This window comes from Ranitomeya imitator, chromosome 9 (genome assembly GCF_032444005.1).
Source record: "Ranitomeya imitator isolate aRanImi1 chromosome 9, aRanImi1.pri, whole genome shotgun sequence".
In the NCBI taxonomy this organism is placed as follows: Eukaryota; Metazoa; Chordata; class Amphibia; order Anura; family Dendrobatidae; genus Ranitomeya; species Ranitomeya imitator.
Window position 1 is genome coordinate 39442691 of NC_091290.1, and position 24863 is coordinate 39467553.

Sequence of the window (24863 nt, forward strand, 5' to 3'; positions counted from 1 at the left end):
CTGCTATCATCCTAGTAGTGCATTATTAATAATAATATTTAATATATATAATTAATACAGGCCATCTGGATAGGGTATGTCATTGTTTGTTCTTCCTGTTCCCTATTCTCTCTCAGCCCGCTCTATATTAGCATTTGTTTCACTTAGGGGGATTATTTTTCTTTATTCTATTTATTAATAATAAAGGTTATATTTCAATTTATAGGGGTCTCTTCTTTGGTAAACCTCTGTTCACATCCGCTCAAGTCTGCACTGGATGTTCTGCACTTTTAACAGCACATCACACATTTATTGGGGACCAATCTGGCCTCACATCTCCAAGGTGCTTTCACTAGGAATCATAGGTTGTGATCAACAAATATAGAAGTCACCAATTATAGAGATCAGGACTAAAAATCACGAGAAAGAAGCCAGTTTTAGGTTTACTGTGCCTTTAAGAACAGAACCTGCACGCGGACACTGTCATAGAACGGTTTCAAATTGTTATCTTTTGGTAACACAGTCCCCGCCTATAGGAGGGGCGGCTGGTTGACATGGCAACTGCTGCAGCCAATCCCTTTCAGAGCTCAAGCGTGGCTCGAGTGTTAGCTGCATCCGATTGGTCGAGGAGAGGCGAAGGCTTGTCAATCCTGCTTTCCTATTGGTCTGTACTCTTAGTGACACTATAGGAAGAGGCGCATGGGGAGACCATGGGAATTAAAGGGACAGTGACCTGACATTAGGAGTCACAGGGCTAAAGCTGCAGGTACGTGCTTGTGTGGGTGTCTGTAGGGAGCTGTGTGCAGGGGGTGTACTGCAGGCCTCCTGCGTACTAATGTGAGCTGCAACTGGAGACTACCTAGTATATAGCAGTGAAGCTTCCTCCTATTAACCCTTCCTGTTAAATCCCCCACTGTAGGGAATGTCACGTTCACCATGCAGGATAGACAGGATTTTAAGATCCAAAAATCAGCGGCGGAATCCCGCATCAAAGAACAATCTGCTGCAGAATGTGTCCACAGGGAATCAGCTCTTGTTTTTTTTTTACCTGCTGTTCTCCTGGATCCAGCGTTACTTTTCGTTTGTTCCTGAGATACGGCCCCTTATTCCCTGTATATAAATAGTCCTTTTTTTGCCAAGGGGGTGTGGTTCTAATGAAAACACAGAAAAGAGTTGTGGAAAACGCCCACTTGGCTAACAAGCCTAAATTGATATATATATGTAGGGAAGAGAGGGTCATAGCTCAGGAACGAAGCAGAAAAATATTGTCGGATTCAGGAGGACAGCGGCATTTACCGGTCATGCTTATGGCAAACGATAGGGACATTATAATTATTAATTTTTTTTTTCAAGATCACCCATTTATTTCCACACCAAAGTTAGAACCACGTGCTGTGGATTTTCTGGCAGACTTCCCTGCAGATTATAGGTCAGATTAGCTGTGGAATTATCTGCAGCAAATCTGATCCATGTGGACGTATCCTGACAATTACCAGAGATCAGAACCCGACTGCTGGGACCCCAACCAATCTTGGGAATGGGCCTCTGGATCTGGGGAACCTGAGCAAAGTCTGGAATGGAGCTGAACTGTTCGTGTTTACCTCCTTTTCATTCATTGTCTATGGGACTGCTGGAAAGAGTGGCGCGCTATACTCAGATTTTTCCATCAGTCCCATAGATAATTACTGGGAATGAGGTCTAAACACCGCCAGTACGGCTTCATTTAAGACATGGGTACCTGGGATCCAGAGGCCATTCTTGTGTGGTCCCAGTGGTCAGGCCAGTCATTTATCCAGTACCATAGCCGATGAGGATAACTTATCTTGGGAATAACATAGACTTTCTACAGACGTGATATGGTGGGAGAGGGCTGTGGGATCCATGGATTAGTTTGGAGGTTTCCTTGGGTTGTGGACTCTGCTCCCCCCTCCTCTGTGAGTGACCCAGCCATGGCTCCCAGCCCCCTCGCTGCACATACCTGACGAGCACCAAGGTCGCCCGTCCTTGTACCTGTACAGTCCATACTGCGGATCAAAGTCCCTTCTGATGGTGATGTGATACGGAAAATGAAAACAATACCGATGCCATCTCCGGTCACTTATATCCCAATCCCAGGACCTCATTATGGTCCTTCTCCTACCATTTTGTTAAAAATAAAATAAAAATTAATAATTTTTGTATTATAATTTTTTTTCTATTGTAGTGAATAAGAACATTCCCGTAGGAATAAGAAGGATGGCGGACAAGATAAAAACTCCACGTACAAAGGAATTTGAGTTTGGGGGATCCATCGGTAAGCGTGTCTGGCTTTATGTTGGGGGGCTGGCACCGCATTCTTACACCCATACGTATAGATGTTTCTTCCTTTGTAGGGGCCTTACTGCTGCTGTTCGTCTTGCCCGTAACGGTCCTGTACCTCCTCCTGGCGTGTAACACAGACGATGCCAGTGTGCTCCAGGTGCCCGGGCCCCTTCCCCCGCTGCCGGCCTTGTGGAACCCATATGCCCTGACGCTGCTGCTGGGCTGGATCGCGCTGCAGGCGGTGCTGTATATGTCGCCTATGGGAACAGTATGTCCGCTTTCTTTTTTTTTGTTTGCATATAGTATCCCCTCTAATGATCCCCACCAGCCGCAGACCCCTGCTCTCTCTGATGTCCATAAATCCGCGCTCCGCCGAATCCGTCACCAGTCGCAGTGATTGTGCCCCTACATAAGATACTGCGCCGAGTGCTGTCTGCACTCATCCCTTTAAATTTATCATATCATTTCCAATCCTGTAATATATAACATGGAAGTCCTCTTATTTCAGACGGCTGAAGGAATCCCTCTGAGAAACAACACTCGTCTGAAATACAAAATAAATGGTGAGTTAAAAAATGGGGGTGGTGTCGTCTAATATCGGAGCGATGGCATCTTCAGAGCCGTTGTGCAGGAGATCTGGAGCGATGACAGGACAGACACTGTACTCTGCTGACTATAAAAGGCACCGAAGGTCTAGATGAAGAAATTGGGGAAAACAGATTTCCTATTAATTACTATTTATAGTAAGAAAAGGCGGTAATAGATGTATTACTAGTGTTTCTCTGCAGCGTGTGTATGATACATGTGTAGACTCTGCAGCACACACATATACAGCGCCTTGCGAAAGTATTCAGCCCCCTGGAACTGTTCAACCTTTTCCCACATATCATGCTTCAAACATAAAGATACCAAATTTAAATTTTTGGTTAAGAATCAACAACAAGTGGAACACAATTGTGAAGTTGAACTAAATTTATTGGTTATTTGAAATTTTTGTTGAAGATCAAAAACTGAAAAGTGGGGTGTGCAATATTATTCGGCCCCTGTAACGTAATACTTTGTTGCGCCTCCTTTTGCTGCGATTACAGCTGCAAGTCGCTTGGGGTATGACTATCATTTTTGTACATCGAGAGACTGAAATTCTTGCCCATTCTTCCTTGACAAACAGCTCGAGCTCAGTGAGGTTTGATGGAGATCGTTTGTGAACAGCAGTTTTCAGCTCTTTCCACAGATTCTCGATTGGATTGAGGTCTGGACTCTGACTTGGTCATGCTAACACCTGGATACGTTTATTTGTGAACCATTCTATTGTAGATTTTGCTTTATGTTTGGGATCATTGTCTTGTCGGAAGACAAATCTCCGTCCCAGTCTCAGGTCTTTTGCAGACTCCAACAGGTTTTCTTCAAGAATGGTCCTGTATTTGGCTCCATCCATCTTCCCATCAATTTTAACCATCTTCCCTGTCCTGGCTGAAGAAAAGCAGGCCCAAACCATGAAGCTGCTACCACCATGTTTGACAGTGGGGATGGTGTGTTCAGGGTGATGAGCTGTGTTGCCTTTACACCAAACATATCGTTTGGCATTGTTGCCAAAAAGTTTGATTTTGGTTTCATCTGTCCAGAGCACCTTCTTCCACATGTTTGCTGTGTCTCCCAGGTGGCTTGTTGCAAACTTTAAACGATACTCTTTATGGATATCTTTGAGAAATGGCTTTCTTCTTGCCGCTCTTCCATAAAGGCCAGATTTGTGCAGTGTATGACTGATTGTTGTCCTATGGACAGACTGTCCCACCTCAGCTGTGGATCTCTGCAGTTCATCCAGAGGGATCATGGGCCTCTTGGCTGCATCTCTGATCAGTCTTCTCCTTGTTTGAGATGAAAGTTTAGAGGGAAGGCCGGGTCTTGGTAGATTTGCAGTGGTATGATACTCCTTCCATTTCAATATGATCGCTTGCACAGCGCTGCTTGGGATGTTTAAAGTTTTGCAAATCATTTTGTATCCAAATCCGTCTTTAAACGTCTCCACAACAGTATCACGGACCTGCCTGTTGTTTTCCTTGGTCTTCATGATGCTCTCTTTGCCTCAAACAGAACCCTGAGACTATCACAGAGCAGGTGCATTTATACGGAGACTTGATTACACACAGGTGGATTATATTTATCATCATTAGGCATTTAGGACATTGGATCATTCAGAGATCAACAATGAACTTCTGGAGTAAGTTTGCTGCACTGAAAGTAAAGGGGCCGAATAATATTGCACACCCCACTTTTCAGTTTTTGAATTTCCAGAAAAATTTAAAATGACCAATAAATTTAGTTCAACGTCACAATTGTGTTCCACTTGTTGTTGATTCTTCACCAAAATTTTACATTTGGTATCTTTATGTTTGAAGCATGATATGTGAGAAAAGGTTGAAAAGTTCCAGGGGGCCGAATACTTTCTCAAGGCACTGTACACAACACTGCTGCATGCACCATACATGCACACTCACAGCTCTGCTATAAATGCACCGAGCTCTGCTACAAACACTCGTGCACAGCTCTGCTACAAACACTCGCGCACAGCTCTGCTACAAACACTTGTGCACAGCTCTGCTACAAACACTCGCGCACAGCTCTGCTACAAACACTCGCGCACAGCTCTGCTACAAACACTCGCGCACAGCTCTGCTACAAACACAGCTCTGCTACAAACACTCGCGCACAGCCCTGCTACAAAAATTTGCACGCAGGTCTGCTACGATCAGGTTTTCTGCAAGTACAGCTCTGCTACAAACACTGTTGCACATCTTGGCTAAAAACACTGGCACACAGCTCTCCTACAAATCACCCACAACTCTGCTACAAATACTCACACCCAGCTCTGCTACAAGCACAGCTCTGCTACAAACCCTCGACACAGCTCTTCTACAAACACTAACACACAGACAGCTCTGCCACATGCATGTGCACACATGCAGTTCAGCTACATCAGTGAACTGATAGGTCCTTCAGCTAGTTGGGACCTGCGGCATCTGTGCAGCTAGAGGTGATGTGCAGCTCCTGGTAGGTTTCTGTCCTGCCTTTCACCGATCAGATAGATAAGTGTCTGCTCCTGCATAGATCTTTCAGTGATCGTGAAGAACACGGTGTCGGCATCTTGTCGTTCATAGGAAGCTGCCTCCAGATTATATGTACACACACACTTTTTAGCAAGATTTTTTTTTTCTTGCTTAAAAGTGTGTCTATAGTTCAAAAACTCTGGTAATAATCAGTTTAAGGCCGGTTTCACACGTCAGTGGCTCCGGTACTTGAGGTGACAGTTTCCTCACGTACCGGAGCCACTGACACACGTAGACACATAAAAATCAATGCATCTGTGCAGATGTCATTGATTTTTTTGCGGACTGTGTCTCCGTGTGCCAAATACGGAGACATTTCAGTGTTCGTGGGAGCGCACGTATTACATGGACCCATTAAAGTCAATGGGTCCGTGTAAAGCACGTACCGCACACGGACGTTGTCCGTGTGCAGTCCGTGTGCCGTGCAGGAGACCGCGCTACATTAAGCGCTGTCCCCCCCACTGGTGCTGGAGCCGTGATTCATATCTTCCCTGCAGCAGCGTTTGCTGTAGAGAAGATATGAATAAGTGTGTTTAAAATAAAGATCTATGTGCCCCCTGCCCTCCCACCCCCTGTGCGCCCCCCCCGCTGTTCTGAAAATACTCACCCGGCTCGCTCCCTCGCCGGCGCTGCTTCCTCTCCTGGCCGCATCTTCTCCTGTATGCGGTCACGTGGGGCCGCTCATTTACAGTAATGAATATGCGTCTCCACCTCACATAGATCTTTATTTTAAACACTATTATTCATATCTTCTCTGCAGCAAACGCTGCTGCAGGGAAGATATGAATCGCGGCTTCAGCACCAGATGCTGGTACGTGTGGTACCCAGCACGGTGCGTGTGGTACCCAGTGGGCACACGGGCGGCACACGTGTGCCGCACGTGTGCCACACTGATGTGCCACAAAAACGTAGGGGCACACGGACACGGATAATTCCGGTACCGATTTTTTTTCCGCTCCCGGAATTATCTGGACGTGTGAGACTGCCCTAAAGCAGATCTGCAGCCTCCCCTAATGTGAATACTAGTAATTAACTTTATTCCCTTGAAATGTCAGTTCTGAAACCTTGTTTTTTTCATAATTGCATTGTCCCTCTGTTATTCTTTCTGAATAACCTGATAGTTGGGTGTCACCAGTTGGGGCTATGTCCGTACATTATAACAGTCCAGTTAGTGGTGGCAGTGCCAGGCTGTGTATGGGACACCAGTCTTGGACCAAAGGAATGGTGAGGCCTAGTTATCAATGTATTTATAAATATTCAGGAGGAATGACAAAGGAACATCACAGAGTTATGTGAAAAGATGTTTGTTAGGGGAATGTACGTATCTTCCTAATGGTGACCTGTCCGGAGAGTGACTGCTCCTCATTAGTAATTTGAGTTGTTCTCAGCGTCAATGTTTACAGAATTTTTTTTTTTTAGATTTGTTCACTATTTATAAGTTTTAAGATGAGACAATGTTTATATCTAATTTATTTTGTCTGATCTTTTTCCATCTCCAGCTTTTTCTGCCTTCCTTGTGAGCGCCCTGCTGGCCGGTGTGGCAGTGATGCTGCAGTTACCCCTCTCTTACGTTTACGACCACTTCTTGCAGTTTGCTGCGGCCTCAACCATCATATCTTTGGCTCTCAGTATCTTTCTTTACATCAAGTCGCTGGCAGCACCGGAGTCTGCACTGGCACCAGGTGGTAATTCAGGTAATATTGCATAAACCCCAAAAGATGTGGAGAACACATATCATGTGAGCGCTGCAGCCGATCTCTGTTCCTTTTTGGATGAATTGTGAAGGCTGCAGGCGATTAGTTGATCTGCAGCTGCTGATTGGCTGCAGCGGTCACCTGAACTCCCTCACTGGATGTCAAGTGCTCTGGTCTGGGAGGTGAGCGTCATGTCTATTATTTCTTACTCCACCCATTAACGTTAAATGTTATAGTAGAGGACAACCCCTTTTAAATGCTTTTTTTTAAATCTTCTTACCCCAGGGACTTTATTTTTCTGGGCACGAACTAAAATAATGAAAAAAAAAAAAAAAAAAAACCCTATCCTGAATTATTTTAATCCTCATGTTGGTATTTTTTATTAAAGGAAATCCCCTCTATGACTTTTTCATCGGGCACGAGCTGAACCCCCGTATTGGCTCCTTCGACCTGAAGTATTTCTGTGAACTTCGCCCGGGACTCATGGGTTGGGTGAGAATTTTTGGTTCTAGAAAACATGGACTAACAGTTCTATAGATAAGGTATATTGTAAATGGAAACATTCAGGGGGTATGTCCACATGATGGGCAACGACAGGTTAACAGCTGGGACCCACCACATCTCCAAGTAAAGGGGAAGCAAGAAAGGGACGTCACATGGTCAGAGAGCAACAAAGTCCTGGAAAAAGTGTATGGGGGACAAATGCCAATCAGTTGGGGTACATTAAATGATTTGGGGTAACTGCAGGTCTTCAGAGCCCAACAGGTGAGGGGCCAAAGATTGAGTAGTTAATGGTAAAAACCAGTCCCTCTCCAAGTCCCCAATATTGCAAGGAAAGCAGAGTAGGCTCCAAAAGAGGAGATGGGGCTGTAGTCCTGGGGACCCTTTTAATCAGCTTGGAGGGCAAGTTTTGAAGCCCATAGTTAAAAGAAAGAAAAAAAAAACAGGCAGATAATCACTCACTGCCCAGCGTAGGTCATTGACTGCTCAGTTGGTGAATCAGCTCCTCAACAGGGCATCTCTTCTTCTTCCAGTTTGCTCTGTAGACGTGGTGTGACTGCTGATGTCATGCTGATTGTCAGCTGACTCCCCGCAGGTAGGCAGCAGGGAGCAGACTGTTAATTAGCATAGTGTCGGCAGTCACGCCCCATCAACAGAGCAGAGCGGAAGAGAAGCCGCTGCTATGTCAACGTGACATCAGCAAAAGCTGCAGAATCGCCGGCAGGAGCGGTGTGTGACCTCTCTGTGCCAGGAGAGATTTGCACTGGGCACAACAGATAGGTAGGTAGCACCTCACTGCCTGTTAGATTTTAGGCCCGTAGAAAGAAAAATAGTCTTGAACAAACCTTTACGTATTTAAAGTTAGGGGGGTTTAGAGCCGAGCATTGCGGGGTCCAGCAGAAGATGTCCCTTCTTGTGTTCTAACATCTGTGCTCATTCATTAAGGTAATAAAGTAGGTAATTTGGGCCAGTGCCTCATTGCTTCGGGGCCTCCGCAGTTACATGGGCTGCCTCTGTTACCTAAGTCCTTGCTGTTAACTCCTGGCGCCTACATGTGTGATGTTCAGTATAGTGGGGCCACTCGTCTTCTCGCTGGGCTACCATTTTGTTTTTCACCACTTTTCTCCAAATCCTAGGGCATCTTCTAATATCTCCTTCCTTCGCCCCTCTGACATTACTCATTCCTTTCCAGTGTGTGTTAAACCTGTGCTTCCTGATGAAGGACATCGAGCTCCGCGGCTCCGCTTCCCTCTCCATTATTTTGGTCTTTGGTTTCCAGGTTCTGTATGTCATGGATGCCCTATGGCACGAGGTACGCACACATGTCTGTCTGGGTTATATAGAAGAGCGCAGACCGCTCCTGATTTACCCATGACATTTTGTCCACTTTTTTGTCAATAGGAGGCGATTCTCACAACGATGGACATTGTACATGACGGGTTTGGTTTCATGCTGGCATTTGGGGACTTGTGCTGGGTCCCCTTCACTTACTCACTGCAGGCGTACTTCTTAGTCCGTCACCCTCAGGATCTGAGCACTGCGGCTGCCGTTGGCATTGTCCTTCTCAATGGTAGGATCACTTTCCTTCATGTTCATTCTTAAATGTACCATGGAAATATCCAATGGACCCAATATGTCAGCACAAACGAGTCCACAGTTACGTTGGTGGCTGCGTGTTGGACATTGTGGATAGATGTGTTTGTCTGCAGTCACTGGAATCAGTGGCTGCTGTGAAGTTTAGAGATCTGTAATATTTAACCCAAAAATGAGCATCAACCGCTCTCATCTGTTCCCAGAATGGTCTAACATCTTTAGGGATCAAACAGGCAGTCTCTGCGTGTGTTGCGGCTGTCAAACAGGCGTGAGACCTACAGCCGCGAGGACTCGAACATAAAAAATATAATAAAAAAAAAATATATATATATATGCCTGGCGTTGTCTGGGCATAGTAAATATCTGTGGTTAGTTATAGCACGTCACTTCTCTTATTTTCCCATCACGCCTCTCATTTTCCCCCTCACATCTCTCATTTTCTCCCTCACACCTCTCATTTTCTCCCACACTCCTCTCATTCCCCCCTAACACTTGTCATTTCGACCTCACATCTGTCATTTTCCGATCACTACACTATTTTCCCTCACTCCTCTCATTTTGCACTCACACCTTTTCATTTTCACCTCACACCTCTCATTTTCCCCTCAGTATGTACATGTTTGTCATCTCCCTTATATATAGTATACACCTGTATGTCATCTCCTGTACATAGTATATACCTGTATGTCATCTCCCATGTATATAGTATATACCTGCTGTGTGTCATCTCCCCTGTATACAGTATATACCTGTATGTCATCTCCTCCTATATATAGTATATACCTGTATGTCATCTCCTCCTATATATAGTATATACCTGTATGTCATCTCCTCCTATATATAGTATATACCTGTATGTCATCTCCTTCTATATATAGTATATACCTGTATGTCATCTCCTCCTGTATATAGTATATACCTGTGTCATCTCCCCTGTATATAGTATATATCTGTGTGTCATCTCCTCCTGTATATAGTATATACCTGTATGTCATCTTCTATATATAGCATATACCTGTATGTCATCTCCTCCTGTATATAGTATATACCTGTAGGTAATCTGCTCCTGTATATAGTATATACCTGTGTGTCATCTCCTCCTGTATTTAGTATATACCTGTATGTCATCTCCTCCTGTATATAGTATGTACCTGTATGTCATCTCCTCTATATAGTATATACCTGTGTGTCATCTCCTCCTCTATATAGTATATACCTGTGTGTCATCTCTCCTGTATATAGTATATATCTGTGTGTCATCTCTCCTGTATATAGTATATACCTGTGTGATCTCCTGTATTAGACCTCGTTAACACGTTATTTGCTCAGTATTTTTACCTCAGTATTTGTAAGATAAATTGGCAGCCTGATAAATCCCCAGCCAACAGGAAGCCCTCCCCCTGGCAGTATATATTAGCTCACACATACACATAATAGACAGGTCATGTGACTGACAGCTGCTGTATTTCCTATATGGTACATTTGTTGCTCTTGTAGTTTGTCTGCTTATTAATCAGATTTTTATTTTTGAAGGCTAATACCAGACTTGTGTGTGTTTTAGGGCGAGTTTCGTTTGTCAAGTTGTGTGTGTTGAGTTGTGTGTGGCGACATGCATGTAGCGACTTTTGTGTGTCGAGTGAGTTGCATGTGACAGGTTAGTGTAGCAAGTTGTGTGCAGCAAGTTTTGCGCATGGCGAGTTTTGCGCGTGGTAAGTTTTATGTCTGGTGCCTTTTGAGTATGTGCAAGTTTTGTGTGAGGCAACTTTTGCATGTGTTGCAAATTTTGTGCATGTGGCAATTTTTCCGCGTGTGCAAGTTTTGCGTGTGGCGAGTTTTCCATGAGGTGAGTTTTGCACTTGTGGCGAGTTTTGCGTGAGCCTAGTTTTTGCATGTGGCGAGTTTTGCGCGTGGCGAGTTTTGAGCGGCGACTTTTGTGTTTCGACTTTTATGTGGCGAGGTTGGTGTATGTGTGGTGAAATGTGTGCTGAGGGTGGTATATGTGTTCAAGCACGTGGTAGTGTGTGGCGCATTTTGTGTGTGTGTTCATATCTCCATGTGTGGTGAGTATCTCATGTCGGGGCCCCACCTTAGCAACTGTACGGTATATACTCTTTGGCACCATCGCTCTCATTCTTTAAGTCCCCCTTGTTCACATCTGGCAGCTGTCAATTTGCCTCCAACACTTTTCCTTTCACTTTTTCCCCATTATGTAGATAGGGGCAAAATTGTTTGGTGAATTGGAAAGCACGGGGTTAAAATTTCACCTCACAACGTAGCCTATGACGCTTTCAGGGTCCAGACGTGTGACCGTGCAAAATTTTGTTTCTGTAGCTGCGACGCCTCCAACACTTTTCCTTTCACTTTTTTCCCCATTATGTAGATAGGGGCAAAATTGTTTGGTGAATTGGAACGCGCGGGGTTAAAATTTCGCCTCACAATATAGCCTATGACGCTCTCGGGGTCCAGACGTGTGACTGTGCAAAATTTTGTGGCTGTAGCTGCGACGGTGCAGATGCCAATCCCGGACATACACACACACACACACACACACACACACACATTCAGCTTTATATAGTAGATATACAGTGGGGCAAAAAAGTATTTAGTCAGTCAGCAATAGTGCAAGTTCCACCACTTTAAAAGATGAGAGGCGTCTGTAATTTACATCATAGGTAGACCTCAACTATGGGAGACAAACTGAGAAAAAAAAATCCAGAAAATCACATTGTCTGTTTTTTTAACATTTTATTTGCATATTATGGTGGAAAATAAGTATTTGGTCAGAAACAAACAATCAAGATTTCTGGCTCTCACAGACCTGTAACTTCTTCTTTAAGAGTCTCCTCTTTCCTCCACTCATTACCTGTAGTAATGGCACCTGTTTAAACTTGTTATCAGTATAAAAAGACACCTGTGCACACCCTCAAACAGTCTGACTCCAAACTCCACTATGGTGAAGACCAAAGAGCTGTCAAAGGACACCAGAAACAAAATTGTAGCCCTGCACCAGGCTGGGAAGACTGAATCTGCAATAGCCAACCAGCTTGGAGTGAAGAAATCAACAGTGGGAGCAATAATTAGAAAATGGAAGACATACAAGACCACTGATAATCTCCCTCGATCTGGGGCTCCACGCAAAATCCCACCCCGTGGGGTCAGAATGATCACAAGAACGGTGAGCAAAAATCCCAGAACCACGCGGGGGGACCTAGTGAATGAACTGCAGAGAGCTGGGACCAATGTAACAAGGCCTACCATAAGTAACACACTACGCCACCATGGACTCAGATCCTGCAGTGCCAGACGTGTCCCACTGCTTAAGCCAGTACATGTCCGGGCCCGTCTGAAGTTTGCTAGACAGCATTTGGATGATCCAGAGGAGTTTTGGGAGAATGTCCTATGGTCTGATGAAACCAAACTGGAACTGTTTGGTAGAAACACAACTTGTCGTGTTTGGAGGAAAAAGAATACTGAGTTGCATCCATCAAACACCATACCTACTGTAAAGCATGGTGGTGGAAACATCATGTTTTGGGGCTGTTTCTCTGCAAAGGGGCCTGGACGACTGATCCGGGTACATGAAAGAATGAATGGGGCCATGTATCGTGAGATTTTGAGTGCAAACCTCCTTCCATCAGCAAGGGCATTGAAGATGAAACGTGGCTGGGTCTTTCAACATGACAATGATCCAAAGCACACCGCCAGGGCAACGAAGGAGTGGCTTCGTAAGAAGCATATGAAGGTCCTGGAGTGGCCTAGCCAGTCTCCAGATCTCAACCCTATAGAAAACCTTTGGAGGGAGTTGAAAGTCTGTGTTGCCAAGCGAAAAGCCAAAAACATCACTGCTCTAGAGGAGATCTGCATGGAGGAATGGGCCAACATACCAACAACAGTGTGTGGCAACCTTGTGAAGACTTACAGAAAACGTTTGACCTCTGTCACTGCCAACAAAGGATATATTACAAAGTATTGAGATGAAATTTTGTTTCTGACCAAATACTTATTTTCCACCATAATATGCAAATAAAATGTTAAAAAAACAGACAATGTGATTTTCTGGATTTTTTTTCTCAGTTTGTCTCCCATAGTTGAGGTCTACCTATGATGTAAATTACAGACGCCTCTCATCTTTTTAAGTGGTGGAACTTGCACTATTGCTGACTGACTAAATACTTTTTTGCCCCACTGTATATATATATACTCTGTATATATAATATATGTATATACTTTTTTTTTTTTTTACAGAATAATGTGCCCAGTCCAATGCTGTTCTTTTTGCTGCTGCAGCAATGACATCCTGGCTCAAGGACATGTGACCGTTGCAGACAGTCACTAGATTTTAAGATTGTTGTAAAAAAAAAATAAAATAAATGAAACCTGTATATGCAGGTAGCACACTGAATAGAATCCTATGAATTTACTTTGTAATATTTAGCGTGACTTATTTTGTATAGAAATGGACTTGCAGCCTGTGTTAGGCCGGTTTCACACGTCAGTGGCTCCGGTACGTGTGGTGACAGTTTCCTCACGTACCGGAGACACTGACTCACGTAGACACATTGATATCAATGTGTCTCTGCACATGTCAGCGTGTTTTCACGGACCGTGTGTCCGTTTGAAAAACACGGAGACATGTCAGTGTTCGTGGGAGCGCACGGATCACACAGACCCATTAAAGTCAATGGGTCCGTGTAAAACACGTACCGCACACGGATGCTGTCCGTGTGCAGTCCGTGTGCCGTGCAGGAGACAGCGCTACAGTAAGCGCTGTCCCCCCAGCGTGGTGCTGAAGCCGCCATTCATTTCTTCTCTCCAGCAGCGTTCGCTGGAGAGAAGATATGAAAAATCTTTTTTTTTGGTGTTTAAAAAAAAAGATCCCTGTCCCCAACCCCCTACCATCCCCTGTGCGCCCCCCCCCCCCCGCTGTTAATAAAATACTTACCCGGCTCCCTCGCTGGCGCTGCTTCCTGTCCTCGCCGCAGCTTCTCCTGTATGAGCGGTCACGTGGTGCCGCCCATTACAGTGATGAATATGCGGTTCCACCTCCCATAGGGGTGGAGCCGCATATTCATCACTGTAATGGGCGGCACCACGTGCCCGCTCATACAGGAGAAGCTGCGGGCGAGGAGAGGAAGCAGCGAGGGAGCCGGGTATTTTATTAACTTCGGGGGGGGAGGGGGGCGCACAGGGGTGGGAGGGGGTTGGGGACAGGGATCTTTTTTTTTAAACACCAAAAAAAAAAAAAGATTTTTCATATCTTCTCTCCAGCGAATGCTGCTGGAGAGAAGAAATGAATGGCGGCTTCAGCACCAGATGCAGGGGACAGTGCTTAACTGTAGCGCTGTCTCCTGCACGGTGCGTGTGGTACCCAGTCGGCACACGGATGCCGCACGTGTGGCACACTGATGTGCCACGTGAGCACACGGACACGGATAATTCCGGTACCGAGTTTTCCGGTAACGGATTTATCTGGACCTGTGAGACTGGCCTTATAGTGCGGAGCTGCATTCACCGTCCCGCAGACTTCAGAGCAGAAATCCCCCCAGCTTCATCATTGGTCTATTGCCTGTACAGAGCGGACTCTGGGAGGAATCGTCCTTGCATCAGACATTGACCACTAATGTTATATCAGGAGCACTAAGTCCGGACTATAGCACAGGGTGTAAGTCCTGGTATCAGCACAAGATAAGTAATGCCGCACTTATAGATAGTCGGACGAGCTGTGTCACTGTGTTCAAAGGTGAACTCACAGGAACAAGTATTACATTTGTGTCTAAAATTTAATGGTTTTACATTTTTCAGTTTTTTTTGTTTTTTTTTCTAAACACTTTATTTATATACAAAATCTGTTTTATACATTTTATAATTGATATGAAATTTCTTCCATTTTGGCAGCTGTCGGTTACATCATTTTCCGAGGGTCTAACTCGCAGAAAAATGCTTTCCGAAGAAATCCATCCGACCCAAGTGTGGCTGGTAAGAGAACATGCTTTAAGGCGATGTCCACACTGACTTTTTCAAGTAGGTTTGTTGTTTTTTTTTTTTTGGAGCAGATGATCATCCCATAAGTGCTTTAATCATGTTATTTTATTAGGAAATACACTTTTCTGTTCATTTGGGGAGTTATTTTGAAAAACACCTGGTGGGAGGGAGGGAGGGAGAAAGTTAATGTCACTTCTTTGATGTGGACACTGAAGGAGTTCTCTCCATACTAGGAAAAAAAAGAAATGTCCAAAATTCTTCAAAACCACTTCCGTAAACGAAAAACCAATCCAAACCCCCCTACAAAAGGAGCGTTTCCTAGTTTATTTCCACTTGAAAAAACTTGTGGGTTTGAAGGCATCAAAAACCTCCGTGTGAGCATAGTCTTGCCTCTTACCAGGAAAAATCCCAAGCTGACATGACCACTGCAGCCAATCAGTATCCACTAAGGAGCTGTAGTTCTGAAACGTCCCTGTCTGGAGGTGTGAGAACTGCAGCCCATCACGATTGACCATGTGAGCGCCGCTGCAGCCAATCATTGTCCAACGAGCCCTGGGAGACCCGTTGCCCAGTTCACTGGTGTAAAACTCACATTGACCATAACATCGAAAGAAATGCCCTAACATGAACAGATGGGGGTCCTTGAGGGGACTAAGGTCTTTATTTCGACCTGTTTACTGTTCAGTTCCCAAACTGCTTAACCAGCGATGTTACTCTTTCATCCCAGGGATACGCAGGGGGTCCCAACAGTCGGACCCCCACCAAACACTTACTGTCTTGGGATAATTGTCTTGCATTGTACGATTCTCACATCTTCCATCAATCGTAGGACTGGAGACCATCCCGACAGCAACAGGAAAGCGTCTTCTTGTATCTGGATGGTGGGGTCTTGTTCGTCACCCAAATTACCTTGGAGACTTAATTATGGCTCTGGCCTGGTCACTACCATGTGGTAAGTCGCTGCGGTATGGAAAGGAGAACATCACATAATATGCACAAAGTTTCTTGGGGGCTTTGGTTTAGTAATCGGGGGGTTCCAGCAGTAGAGCCTAGTCTGTACAGGTGATTAATGGTCACCTTCCATATGGCCCTATGGTCACCTTCCATATGGCCCTATGGTCACCTTCCATGTGGCCCTATGGTCACCTTCCATATGGCCCTATAGTCACCTTCCATATGACCCTATGGTCACCTTCCATGTGGCCCTATGGTCACCTTCCATATGGCCCTATGGTCACCTTCCATATGACCCTATGGTCACCTTCTACATGGCCCTATGGTCACCTATATGGCCCTATGGTCACCTTCCATATGGCCCTATGGTCACCTTCCATATGGCCCTATGGTCACCTTCTACATGGCCCTATGGTCACCTTCTACATGGCCCTATGGTCACCTTCCATATGGCCCTATGGTCACCTTCCATATGGCCCTATAATCACCTTCCATATGGCCCTATGGTCACCTTCCATATGGCCCTATAGTCACGTTCCATATGACCCTATGGTCACCTTCCATATGGCCCTATGGTCACCTTCTACATGGCCCTATGGTCACCTTCTACATGGCCCTATGGTCACCTTCCATATGGCCCTATGGTCACCTTCCATATGGCCCTATAGTCACGTTCCATATGGCCCTATAGTCACCTTCCATATGACCCTATGGTCACCTTCTACATGGCCCTATGGTCACCTTCCATATGGCCCTATGGTCACCTTCCATGTGGCCCTATGGTCACCTTCCACAGGGCCCTATGGTCACCCACATGATGCTGATTCCAGCTGTGCCTACGTTAACCACATGCAGCATTTTTCATAGCATATCCCATTCTGAGCCTAGGAGTCCTCTAAGTGATGTGCTGCAGAGTCCTCCGTATTCATGAGCTGCTGGTTGTCCTGGCCACCTGATGCAGATTGACAGATTTCTTGCCACCATAATCAGGGTCTCTGTCACTACTCCATGCTGTACCTGGTGACCGATTTCCATTTTAAGGAAATGTAGGATTCAGTAAAATGCTGATGCCACGGTCACAAACGCACTTTCCTGGCAGTTGTATGCGGATGACCAGCGTTCACCATGGGCTGGGGCGGCACCAATCTATGTCGTTCTCTCCCACAGGTCTTGGCCACATTTTACCCTATTTCTACGTTATTTATTTCACTGCTCTCCTGGTTCACCGAGAGGCAAGAGATGAGCACCAGTGTTTGAAGAAGTACGGCCTGGCCTGGCAGGAATACTGCAGACGCGTTCCTTACAGGATATTTCCGTACATCTACTAATTTCTCCATCCATCAACTAGTATTTCAGCTCCAGTGTGACAAAGGCCAGAAGAAAAAAAAGCTCGGACCGCTGCTCGCTGACCTGTACAGTATGTGGGCAAGAGTCATTATGGAAAACCAAATATAGGAACAAATTTACTTAGACGGGTTTTCCAGTTTCGGAAACCTCCTGTTTCACGGCTGCAGTTTTTTTTTTTTTTTTTAAATTAGCAAAATATGCACTACTCACTCTCCCCGGGTCCAACGCTGAATCTCTGCCACTGCTCCTGGTGTCTGTGATTGTCTGCAGTGCTGACATCACGTAGCTAATCAATGAGCTCAGTGAGTCAAACTGACAGCATGAGCACCGATTGACTGTAGTGCTGTCAGCACTGCAGACAATCACGGACATCGGCAGCATCAGAGAGTCAGCGTTAGACCGGGGGAGGGGGAGTAAACGTTAAGTTTCTATTTTTTTAAAATGAACTGCAGCCGGGAACAGACTGTAAAGCAGACTGTTGGCACAAATATGCCGTTGGACGACTTTAACAGAACAGTGTTGGGGGAGGGGTTGTCAATCCAATTATTTTTTAAATTAAAAAGTGCTATAAAATACTCACCTTGCCAATTGAGCACTGCCCGTGTCTTCCGTCAGTCGCTGTACTTCACGTTTGGTCCAGGAAATGCGGCAGTAACGTCCACATGGATGGAACAAGAAGTACAGAGACCAGGAAAGGACTCGGGGAGCGTTGGAACTGGAGTTAGTGTCCGGTGTTATATGGTTGTCCAGGCCATGAATAAACCTATGGAGTGCGTGTAACATGCTGAATCCTGACAGTGTGCTTCACGCTTTCGGTGAATTTTACAGGACCGCTCAAGGGCAATCTGCAGACTTGTGATCACACACCGACCGCTCTCTATTCAGCTTCAGTCAGTGGTCAGAATTAAGAAAAGTGGGGGAAAAAAAAAATCAGCATGTGATTACGTATGCAATTCACACACGAGCGGTCACTTAACTTTCACCAACAGAGCAAAATCCTTACAGTGTGAACATTACCCACGGAGCAGATTCAGCATGTTACACGCCATCCCTAGTTGTACACAGAGCCAGGACAACAAATTTAAAGGGAATCGCTCACGAGGTTTTTGCCACCTGATCAGAGAGCAGCATACTGTAGGGGCAGATACCCGGATTCCAGCCATGTGTCACTTACTGGGCTGCTGGCTGTAGATTTTTATCAAATCAGTTTTATCAGCAGGAGATTATCAGTAGAGGACTAGTAAACCTGCTGCCAGGTAGTCCTCCATATTCATTAGCTCTGTACAGCCACACCCCGACCGCTGATTGGCAGTTTTCTGTATCTGTACTGAGAAAGCTGCCAATCAGTGGTGTGGGTGGGGCTATACAGGGGTCAGCATTCAAGAGAACTGCTAGATTATCCTAAGTCATGTGACAAGGCTCGTGAAAGGGTCGACATTGACTGTTAGGATTGCTACTTCCAATAGGTGGCACTAGAGTTCTAGTTCTCTTCCTCTCTGAAGAGACAAGTTGCCTAGATCTGCAACAGACATTATCAAAATTGCAGAAAGCAGCCTAGTAAGTGACGCATCGCTGGAATTGTGGTCTCTGCCCCTACATCATGCTCGTCTCAAATGGAATAGCAATAACTTGCTGACAGATTCCCTTTAAAGGTTATTCCTATCGCTGACTTTCATGGCTGAGATTTGGATATCTGCTTCTGCGCTACACTGTTGGCACATCTACCATAGAAATAAATGGGAGTTACCCAGACAGTGTAAAGCAGCTGCGCTCCACAGTTCTCAGAACTCTGAGAAGCAATTATCCACATCTCCGCCATGACAGTCAGCGATAGCAATGACTTTTTAATACAGGTCTGAGCAGGAGCCGTATATGTGGGACCAAGAATATAATGATATCAGGACATACTTGGAAAACCTTCCCCACCTTTCTTGCTCTGCCCTGTTCTGATCTGTTCCCGGGATCTGAACTAAATATTTCCTACACAAATCTGTCCTAGGGCCTAAAACTTGGGTGATATGCGATCGTTGATCTAACCTATATAACCTTTTATTGGTGAGCAATTTGTATTAATAAAAAATAATTAGTCGTTTTTTTTTTTAACAAACTGTGTCCATTTTTTTTAATTATCATAACTGCTGCTGTGATTCACATGTCAAAACCGTAATCACCATGTTGCATCCTGTGGGGAATTCAGCAGTCAAGAATCCCTCTGTATTGTAGTACACGATGCTTCATTCATTCCTTCCTAAGAATATTGTGAGGGCTCGGTAAATCTTGCCAAAAAGGAGTCCACCTACGTCCGTCTTGGAAGTCAGCCCCGTCCTGCAGTACATCACCCTCTCAAAAAAAAAAAAAAAAAAAAAAAAAAAAAAAAAAAAAAATATATATATATAAAAAAAAAAAAAAAATAAAAAAATATATATATATATAAAAAAAAAAAAAAAAAAATATATATATATATATATATTTAGTAAGGGCTGAACGCTGCAGATTTCAAAACTCAAAAATATTCATAATTTTCTTGCCTGAATTCTGTTGTAAATGCTTCACAAAGTTGCAAAAATGTTGGTGCAACCTGGAGTTGTGCCTGAATTTTGTGACTTGGCATCTTCACAACACTTTCTCCCAGTTCTGCTGAAATGGTCAGAGGTGGAACCGGAGCGCGCGATCTAACTGATGACGAGATGTAGCATTCACGATGCCACAAATCTCACGCCACTACCTGCCTGGAGTGAGGCTTTCTGGCGTAGTGTAGAGGTGCGCACCACTATTCACTGATCTTCATTTTGTAGTGAGTCGGCCCGACATGGATCACTAAGGACCCCTCCATCAGATCAGTCACTGCAAGAAAATTGGGTTATGCAGCCATAATAACGATACTAATTAGTGATGAGCGAGTATACTTGTTTCTCCGGTTTTCCCGAGCACGCTAGGGTGGTCTCCCGAGTATTTGTGACTGCTCGGAGATTTCGTTTTCATCGCGGCAGCTGAATGATTTACAGCTACTAGACAGCTTGATTACATGTGGGGATTCCCTAGCAACCAGGCAACCCCCACATGTACTCAGCCTGGCTAGTAGCTATAAATCATTCAGCTGAGGTGATGAAAACTAAATCTCCGAGCAGTCACAAATACTCGGGGACCACCCGAGCGTGCTCAGGAAAACTCGAGCAAGGAGTACACTCGCTCATCACTAGTACTAATACTTTCCACCATTGTAGGTGCCTTAAATTGGCATTCGATCAAGTCATTGTCACACACATACTGAGGCAGCAGAGCCGATGATACAGAGAACAGAATATTAGACACATGGTTGGGCAGCGATTGTGCCTACTAAATGATGAGTTGATATCTTGTCTTATGTTAATACTTTGGAAATATATATAAAAGTGCATAAATCCACCCATTGCTTTCACATTCAGTAGTTAAAATTCTAAACAATAAAAAATACAACCCATTCTACTCCACAAAGGTGTTGGCAATACATTATATTTTTTATTGGTATCATTTAATTTGCTTTATAAACAGAAATGGCAATGAAAAAAAAAAGACTTATTATAATAGGGTAAAAGATGCCTTCTTGAGGAGTGAAACACACACAGTGCCAGTGTTTAAGGACTGCCTTAAATATTGTAAAGTAGGGCTTTATTCATGTCTCTGCTATTTACATATCTCTGTACCGTTAATGGGGTGGTCCGAAATCCAACTTAATTTTCATCCTAAATCTTGATATATGCCACAATGTAAACTGTTTTCTAATATACTTGAATTAAAGATTCCCTACCTACACTGATTTTTATTTTTTATGGGTTTTTTTTAAAATTTATGACGCTTTGTTTGAGAATTCCAGTGCATGCTGCAGGGGGCTGATGCTGCAGTCACTGCAGTCCACAGCCTCTGTCCCCTCTCTGAAACAAAGCGTCAGTAGTGATGCTCATTTTGGTGGCTGGGCTAGTCCCTGCGCGATGTGCACAATGACAGTGCGCTCTCTCTTCGGCTCAGATCAGCAGTAACGAGCCAGCGGCGGAGCGCACTGTCAGTGTGTGTTATAATACTACTCGGCAGGCAGAGACCAGAGCTGCCCCCTGTCGGATTTGGATTCTGAAATGAAGCATCACTAAAAAGGAAGTTGTAAAAAACAGAAAGGCAGTTAATGTAGTTAAGGAACGGCAGGAAGTAGGTATGTTAGGAAACCGTTTAGATTATGGCATTAAATAAATAGGGATTTAGGATGAAAATTAAAGTGTAATTTTGGACCACTCCCTTAATGGAACAGGATTGCAAAAATAAAGAATGTGACCGATTGACTCTGGTGTTCAGTGTTTTAAAGCAGAGGTCCCCAACTCCAGTCCTCAAGGCCCACCAACAGGTCATGTTTTCAGGATTTCCTTTGCATTGCACAGGTGATGCAATTATTACCTGGGCAAGACTAAGGAAATCCTGAAAACATGACATGTTGGTGGGCCTTGAGGACTGGAGTTGGGGACCTCTGCTTTAAAGGACAAAAATAAGTAGGATCCTGCACTTTTATGTCTGATACTTTTGCTGCTGATTCTAAATGGAGCCTGCGCTGCAAGTGTGAACAGAGCCTTAGAGGAGCTGAACGGCAATACCGGACTCAGCGCATGCACAGGAGCGCTGCTTTATCTAGACGAAATAAGGAAAACTGTACAACACCATGGAATTAATAACACTATAAATGTGCGAGTCATGGAAATACATGTATCCACCATCAACTCGGCATGTACTACTTAATTCTGTAATATGATTGCCCTTTTTATTGATACAGATATTTTATGTAATAAATACATTCATGTGAAATGCCAATTCCAGATCCCTTACACCAGAGGTGTCAAACTGCATTCCTCAAGGGCTGCAGACAGGTCATGTTTTCAGGATTTCCTTGTACTGCACAGGTGATTAAATTATCACCTACACAGATAATGATTACAGCACCTTGTGCAAAGCTAAGGAGATCTTGAAAACACGCATGATTTGCGGCCCTCGAGGAATGCCGTTTGACACCCCTGCCTTACACTATACCCAGTCTATCTGCAATCACATACAATACAGGTCTGAATATTCAGCATTCTGGTGCCCGGCCTACAGATACGATGGCAGTGTTTACAGCCGGACACTGGGAGCTCGGAGAATTTCTGAATCTGAGAAAACTCAAAAGTGCTATGAATATAAAAATGATGTCAATGTCTGATAAGAAATCATTATGGCCGCCATGGACCCAGTACCCATAAGCACAGCAGCGGGTCTGCTTAACCTTTGTTAACCTCCTGGATGAGCTTCTTCTGGGCAGGGGGTCTTATTCCGCCCCAGACCCTCTGAAGTCCTGTTGATATCTCTGCCATTTCCTTCAAGTCTTTAAGATGCTGTTCCAACTCCATCATGACCTCAGCAGCCAATATGGCCAAACAGTCTCCGTTCTCGTTCACCCACGCCGCCAGAAACAAGCATTTTTTCTTGGCTATAAAGGCTCTCTTCTTTGCGTCTGTTTCTCCAGTCACAACTTTACGGATTTTTCCCAGTAAATGGCACAAGTGGGAGAGAGCAGCCAGGGAATACCTTCTACCGCCATCACCCCGAAGGATTTTAGCGGTAGCCTCCATGGCCAAAACTGCTGCACCTTCATCCCCGCCCAACATAGGGTCAGAGGCGGCTCGTAGGCCGCTCTTCAAAGCCTGGGCGGCAGAGTTGTACACGGCGGTGGTGCTGAGAGCGCCGGACACAGACAGCAGGGTCCCTATAAAGCCCGACAGCATCTCGTCATCGCTCAGGTCACCGTTATGTCGGAGGAGGGAGAAAGAGTAGCCGTAAATGACATTGACCAACGTGAAGCGGACCAACGGGGAGGGGCTACGAGTAAGCGAGCGGAGGGGCGGGATACGATCTAGGAGAGGCGGGACCCCCGATGTTATGGCCCCGTCATCTGGCCTGGGGTCCCCTCCATCTTTCTTCTCATCCTGTGGGGTGGTCTCGCGGGGCCCATGTTCCGCAGTCTTCTTCATAGGGTCCCGAGATGCCATCTTCTGGGCATCTGTAGCCTCAGGAGGGGTTGGGACCTGATCAGGGACTGAGGCGACATCTTGGCTGGTTCCTGCACAGTTAGTCGGTGGTGAATCGCTGCTGGTCGGACGACACAACGCTTTGGTGCCACCCTCTTGCCCGCGGGTTGGCAGCGGGGCCCCTTGGCAGCGCCCGGGCACAGACTGTGGGAGCTCCAGGATCTTGTCTCCCTGAGATCGGAGGGGCTGGCTGTCCCACCACGGCCTCCACTCAGGGACCAGGACCCCAATGTGACCGCTCTGTAACAAGCCGAGGAAATGCTCCTTCTCCTGGCGGGAGAGGCTGCCCCACAGGCCGCTATCCTCCTCAGCACCGCCGCCGCCATCCTCCTCCTCCTCCCCGCGCTCCCTCAGCTTCAGCAGCATCTCCTCTACCCGCCTCCGCCCGTCAGCCCCGGCCTCCTCCTCCCGCAGGGCCCGCAGCACGGCCTCCTTATAGAAGAGCTCGGAGCAGGCGGAGTGCCGGCCTCCCTGGTAACAAGCCAGGCTGCAGTACGGAGCATTACACCGGGGACACGTGTACTTCCCGGGAGCGGACAGGCAGAGGGTGCACACGGCGGGAGAACTGCGGCCTTCGGGCGACGCCATTAGTGACAGCGTTACCGGGGTGACGAGCCCACTCCCATCGTCTACCAATCAGAGCGCAGGATCACGTCCCGTGACCCAGGAAGAGGAAGTCGCTGGTGGCCACGTGACTAAGTGCACAGACTTGACCCTTCACGTGACTAACAGCTGACGTCACGATGTCAGCCACTGCCGCGTGTGTGGAGATTTGTGGCCAGCGAGGTTCTTATAGGGGTCAGTGAGGATGACACAGGCAGAAATATGGGGGACTTCTCTGTGGGACATCACTATGGTTACACATTGTGCTCATTATAAATTGTCATTAGAATTTCTTGTCATTTAAAGGTTTACTGACAAGGGGTTGTTAAAGGGATCCGTCACCATGGGGCAAGGGGTTATTAAAGGGATCCGTCACAATGGGGCAAGGGGTTATTAAAGGGATCCGTCACAATGGGGCAAGGGGTTATTAAAGGGATCCGTCCCCATGGGGCAAGGGGTTATTAAAGGGATCCGTCACAATGGGGCAAGGGGTTATTAAAGGGATCCGTCACAATGGGGCAAGGGGTTATTAAAGGGATCCGTCCTCATGGGGCAAGGGGTTATTAAAGGGATCTGTCCCCATGGGGCAAGGGGTTATTAAAGGGATCTGTCCCCATGGGGCAAGGGGTTATTAAAGGGATCTGTCCCCAAGGGGCAAGGGGTTATTAAAGGGATCCGTCCCCATGGGGCAAGGGTTGGCCCATCTGAGAGCAGCACGAGCACCT

At 45.7% G+C, this 24863-nt stretch overlaps 2 protein-coding genes across 3 annotated transcripts; one reads left to right on the forward strand and one right to left on the reverse strand.

The window, feature by feature from the left end:
* The first annotated feature begins 649 nt into the window (after window positions 1-649).
* Window positions 650-19562, forward strand: TM7SF2 (transmembrane 7 superfamily member 2). Of its 2 annotated transcripts, none has more exons than XM_069739656.1 (11): window positions 650-745; window positions 2183-2272; window positions 2352-2548; window positions 2789-2843; window positions 6884-7078; window positions 7467-7570; window positions 8772-8891; window positions 8981-9149; window positions 15068-15148; window positions 15984-16106; window positions 17276-19562. In XM_069739656.1, the coding sequence occupies exons 2-11, from the start codon at window positions 2215-2217 to the stop codon at window positions 17434-17436; spliced, it is 1263 nt and encodes a 420-aa protein (XP_069595757.1). In that variant the 5' UTR covers window positions 650-745; window positions 2183-2214; the 3' UTR covers window positions 17437-19562. The 2 variants fall into 2 exon arrangements, with proteins under 2 accessions (XP_069595757.1, XP_069595756.1); XM_069739655.1 differs by having other exon boundaries at window positions 666-745; window positions 2334-2548.
* Window positions 19563-20931: 1369 nt separating this feature from the next.
* On the reverse strand, window positions 20932-24175 carry ZNHIT2 (zinc finger HIT-type containing 2). The gene has a single exon (XM_069739657.1). The coding sequence runs from the start codon at window positions 24121-24123 to the stop codon at window positions 22729-22731; it is 1395 nt and encodes a 464-aa protein (XP_069595758.1). The 5' UTR covers window positions 24124-24175; the 3' UTR covers window positions 20932-22728.
* Between the last annotated feature and the right edge of the window lie 688 nt (window positions 24176-24863).

Coding starts and splice junctions, on each gene's coding strand:
- TM7SF2 (XM_069739655.1), top strand. CDS start 2,215: ATGGCGGACAAGATAAAAACTCCACGTACAAAGGAATTTGAGTTTGGG. Junction 7,079..7,466: donor GGCACCAGGTGGTAATTCAG/GTAATATTGCAT, acceptor TTTTTATTAAAG/GAAATCCCCTCTATGACTTT. Junction 7,571..8,771: donor GCCCGGGACTCATGGGTTGG/GTGAGAATTTTT, acceptor ATTCCTTTCCAG/TGTGTGTTAAACCTGTGCTT.
- ZNHIT2 (XM_069739657.1), bottom strand. CDS start 24,123: ATGGCGTCGCCCGAAGGCCGCAGTTCTCCCGCCGTGTGCACCCTCTGC.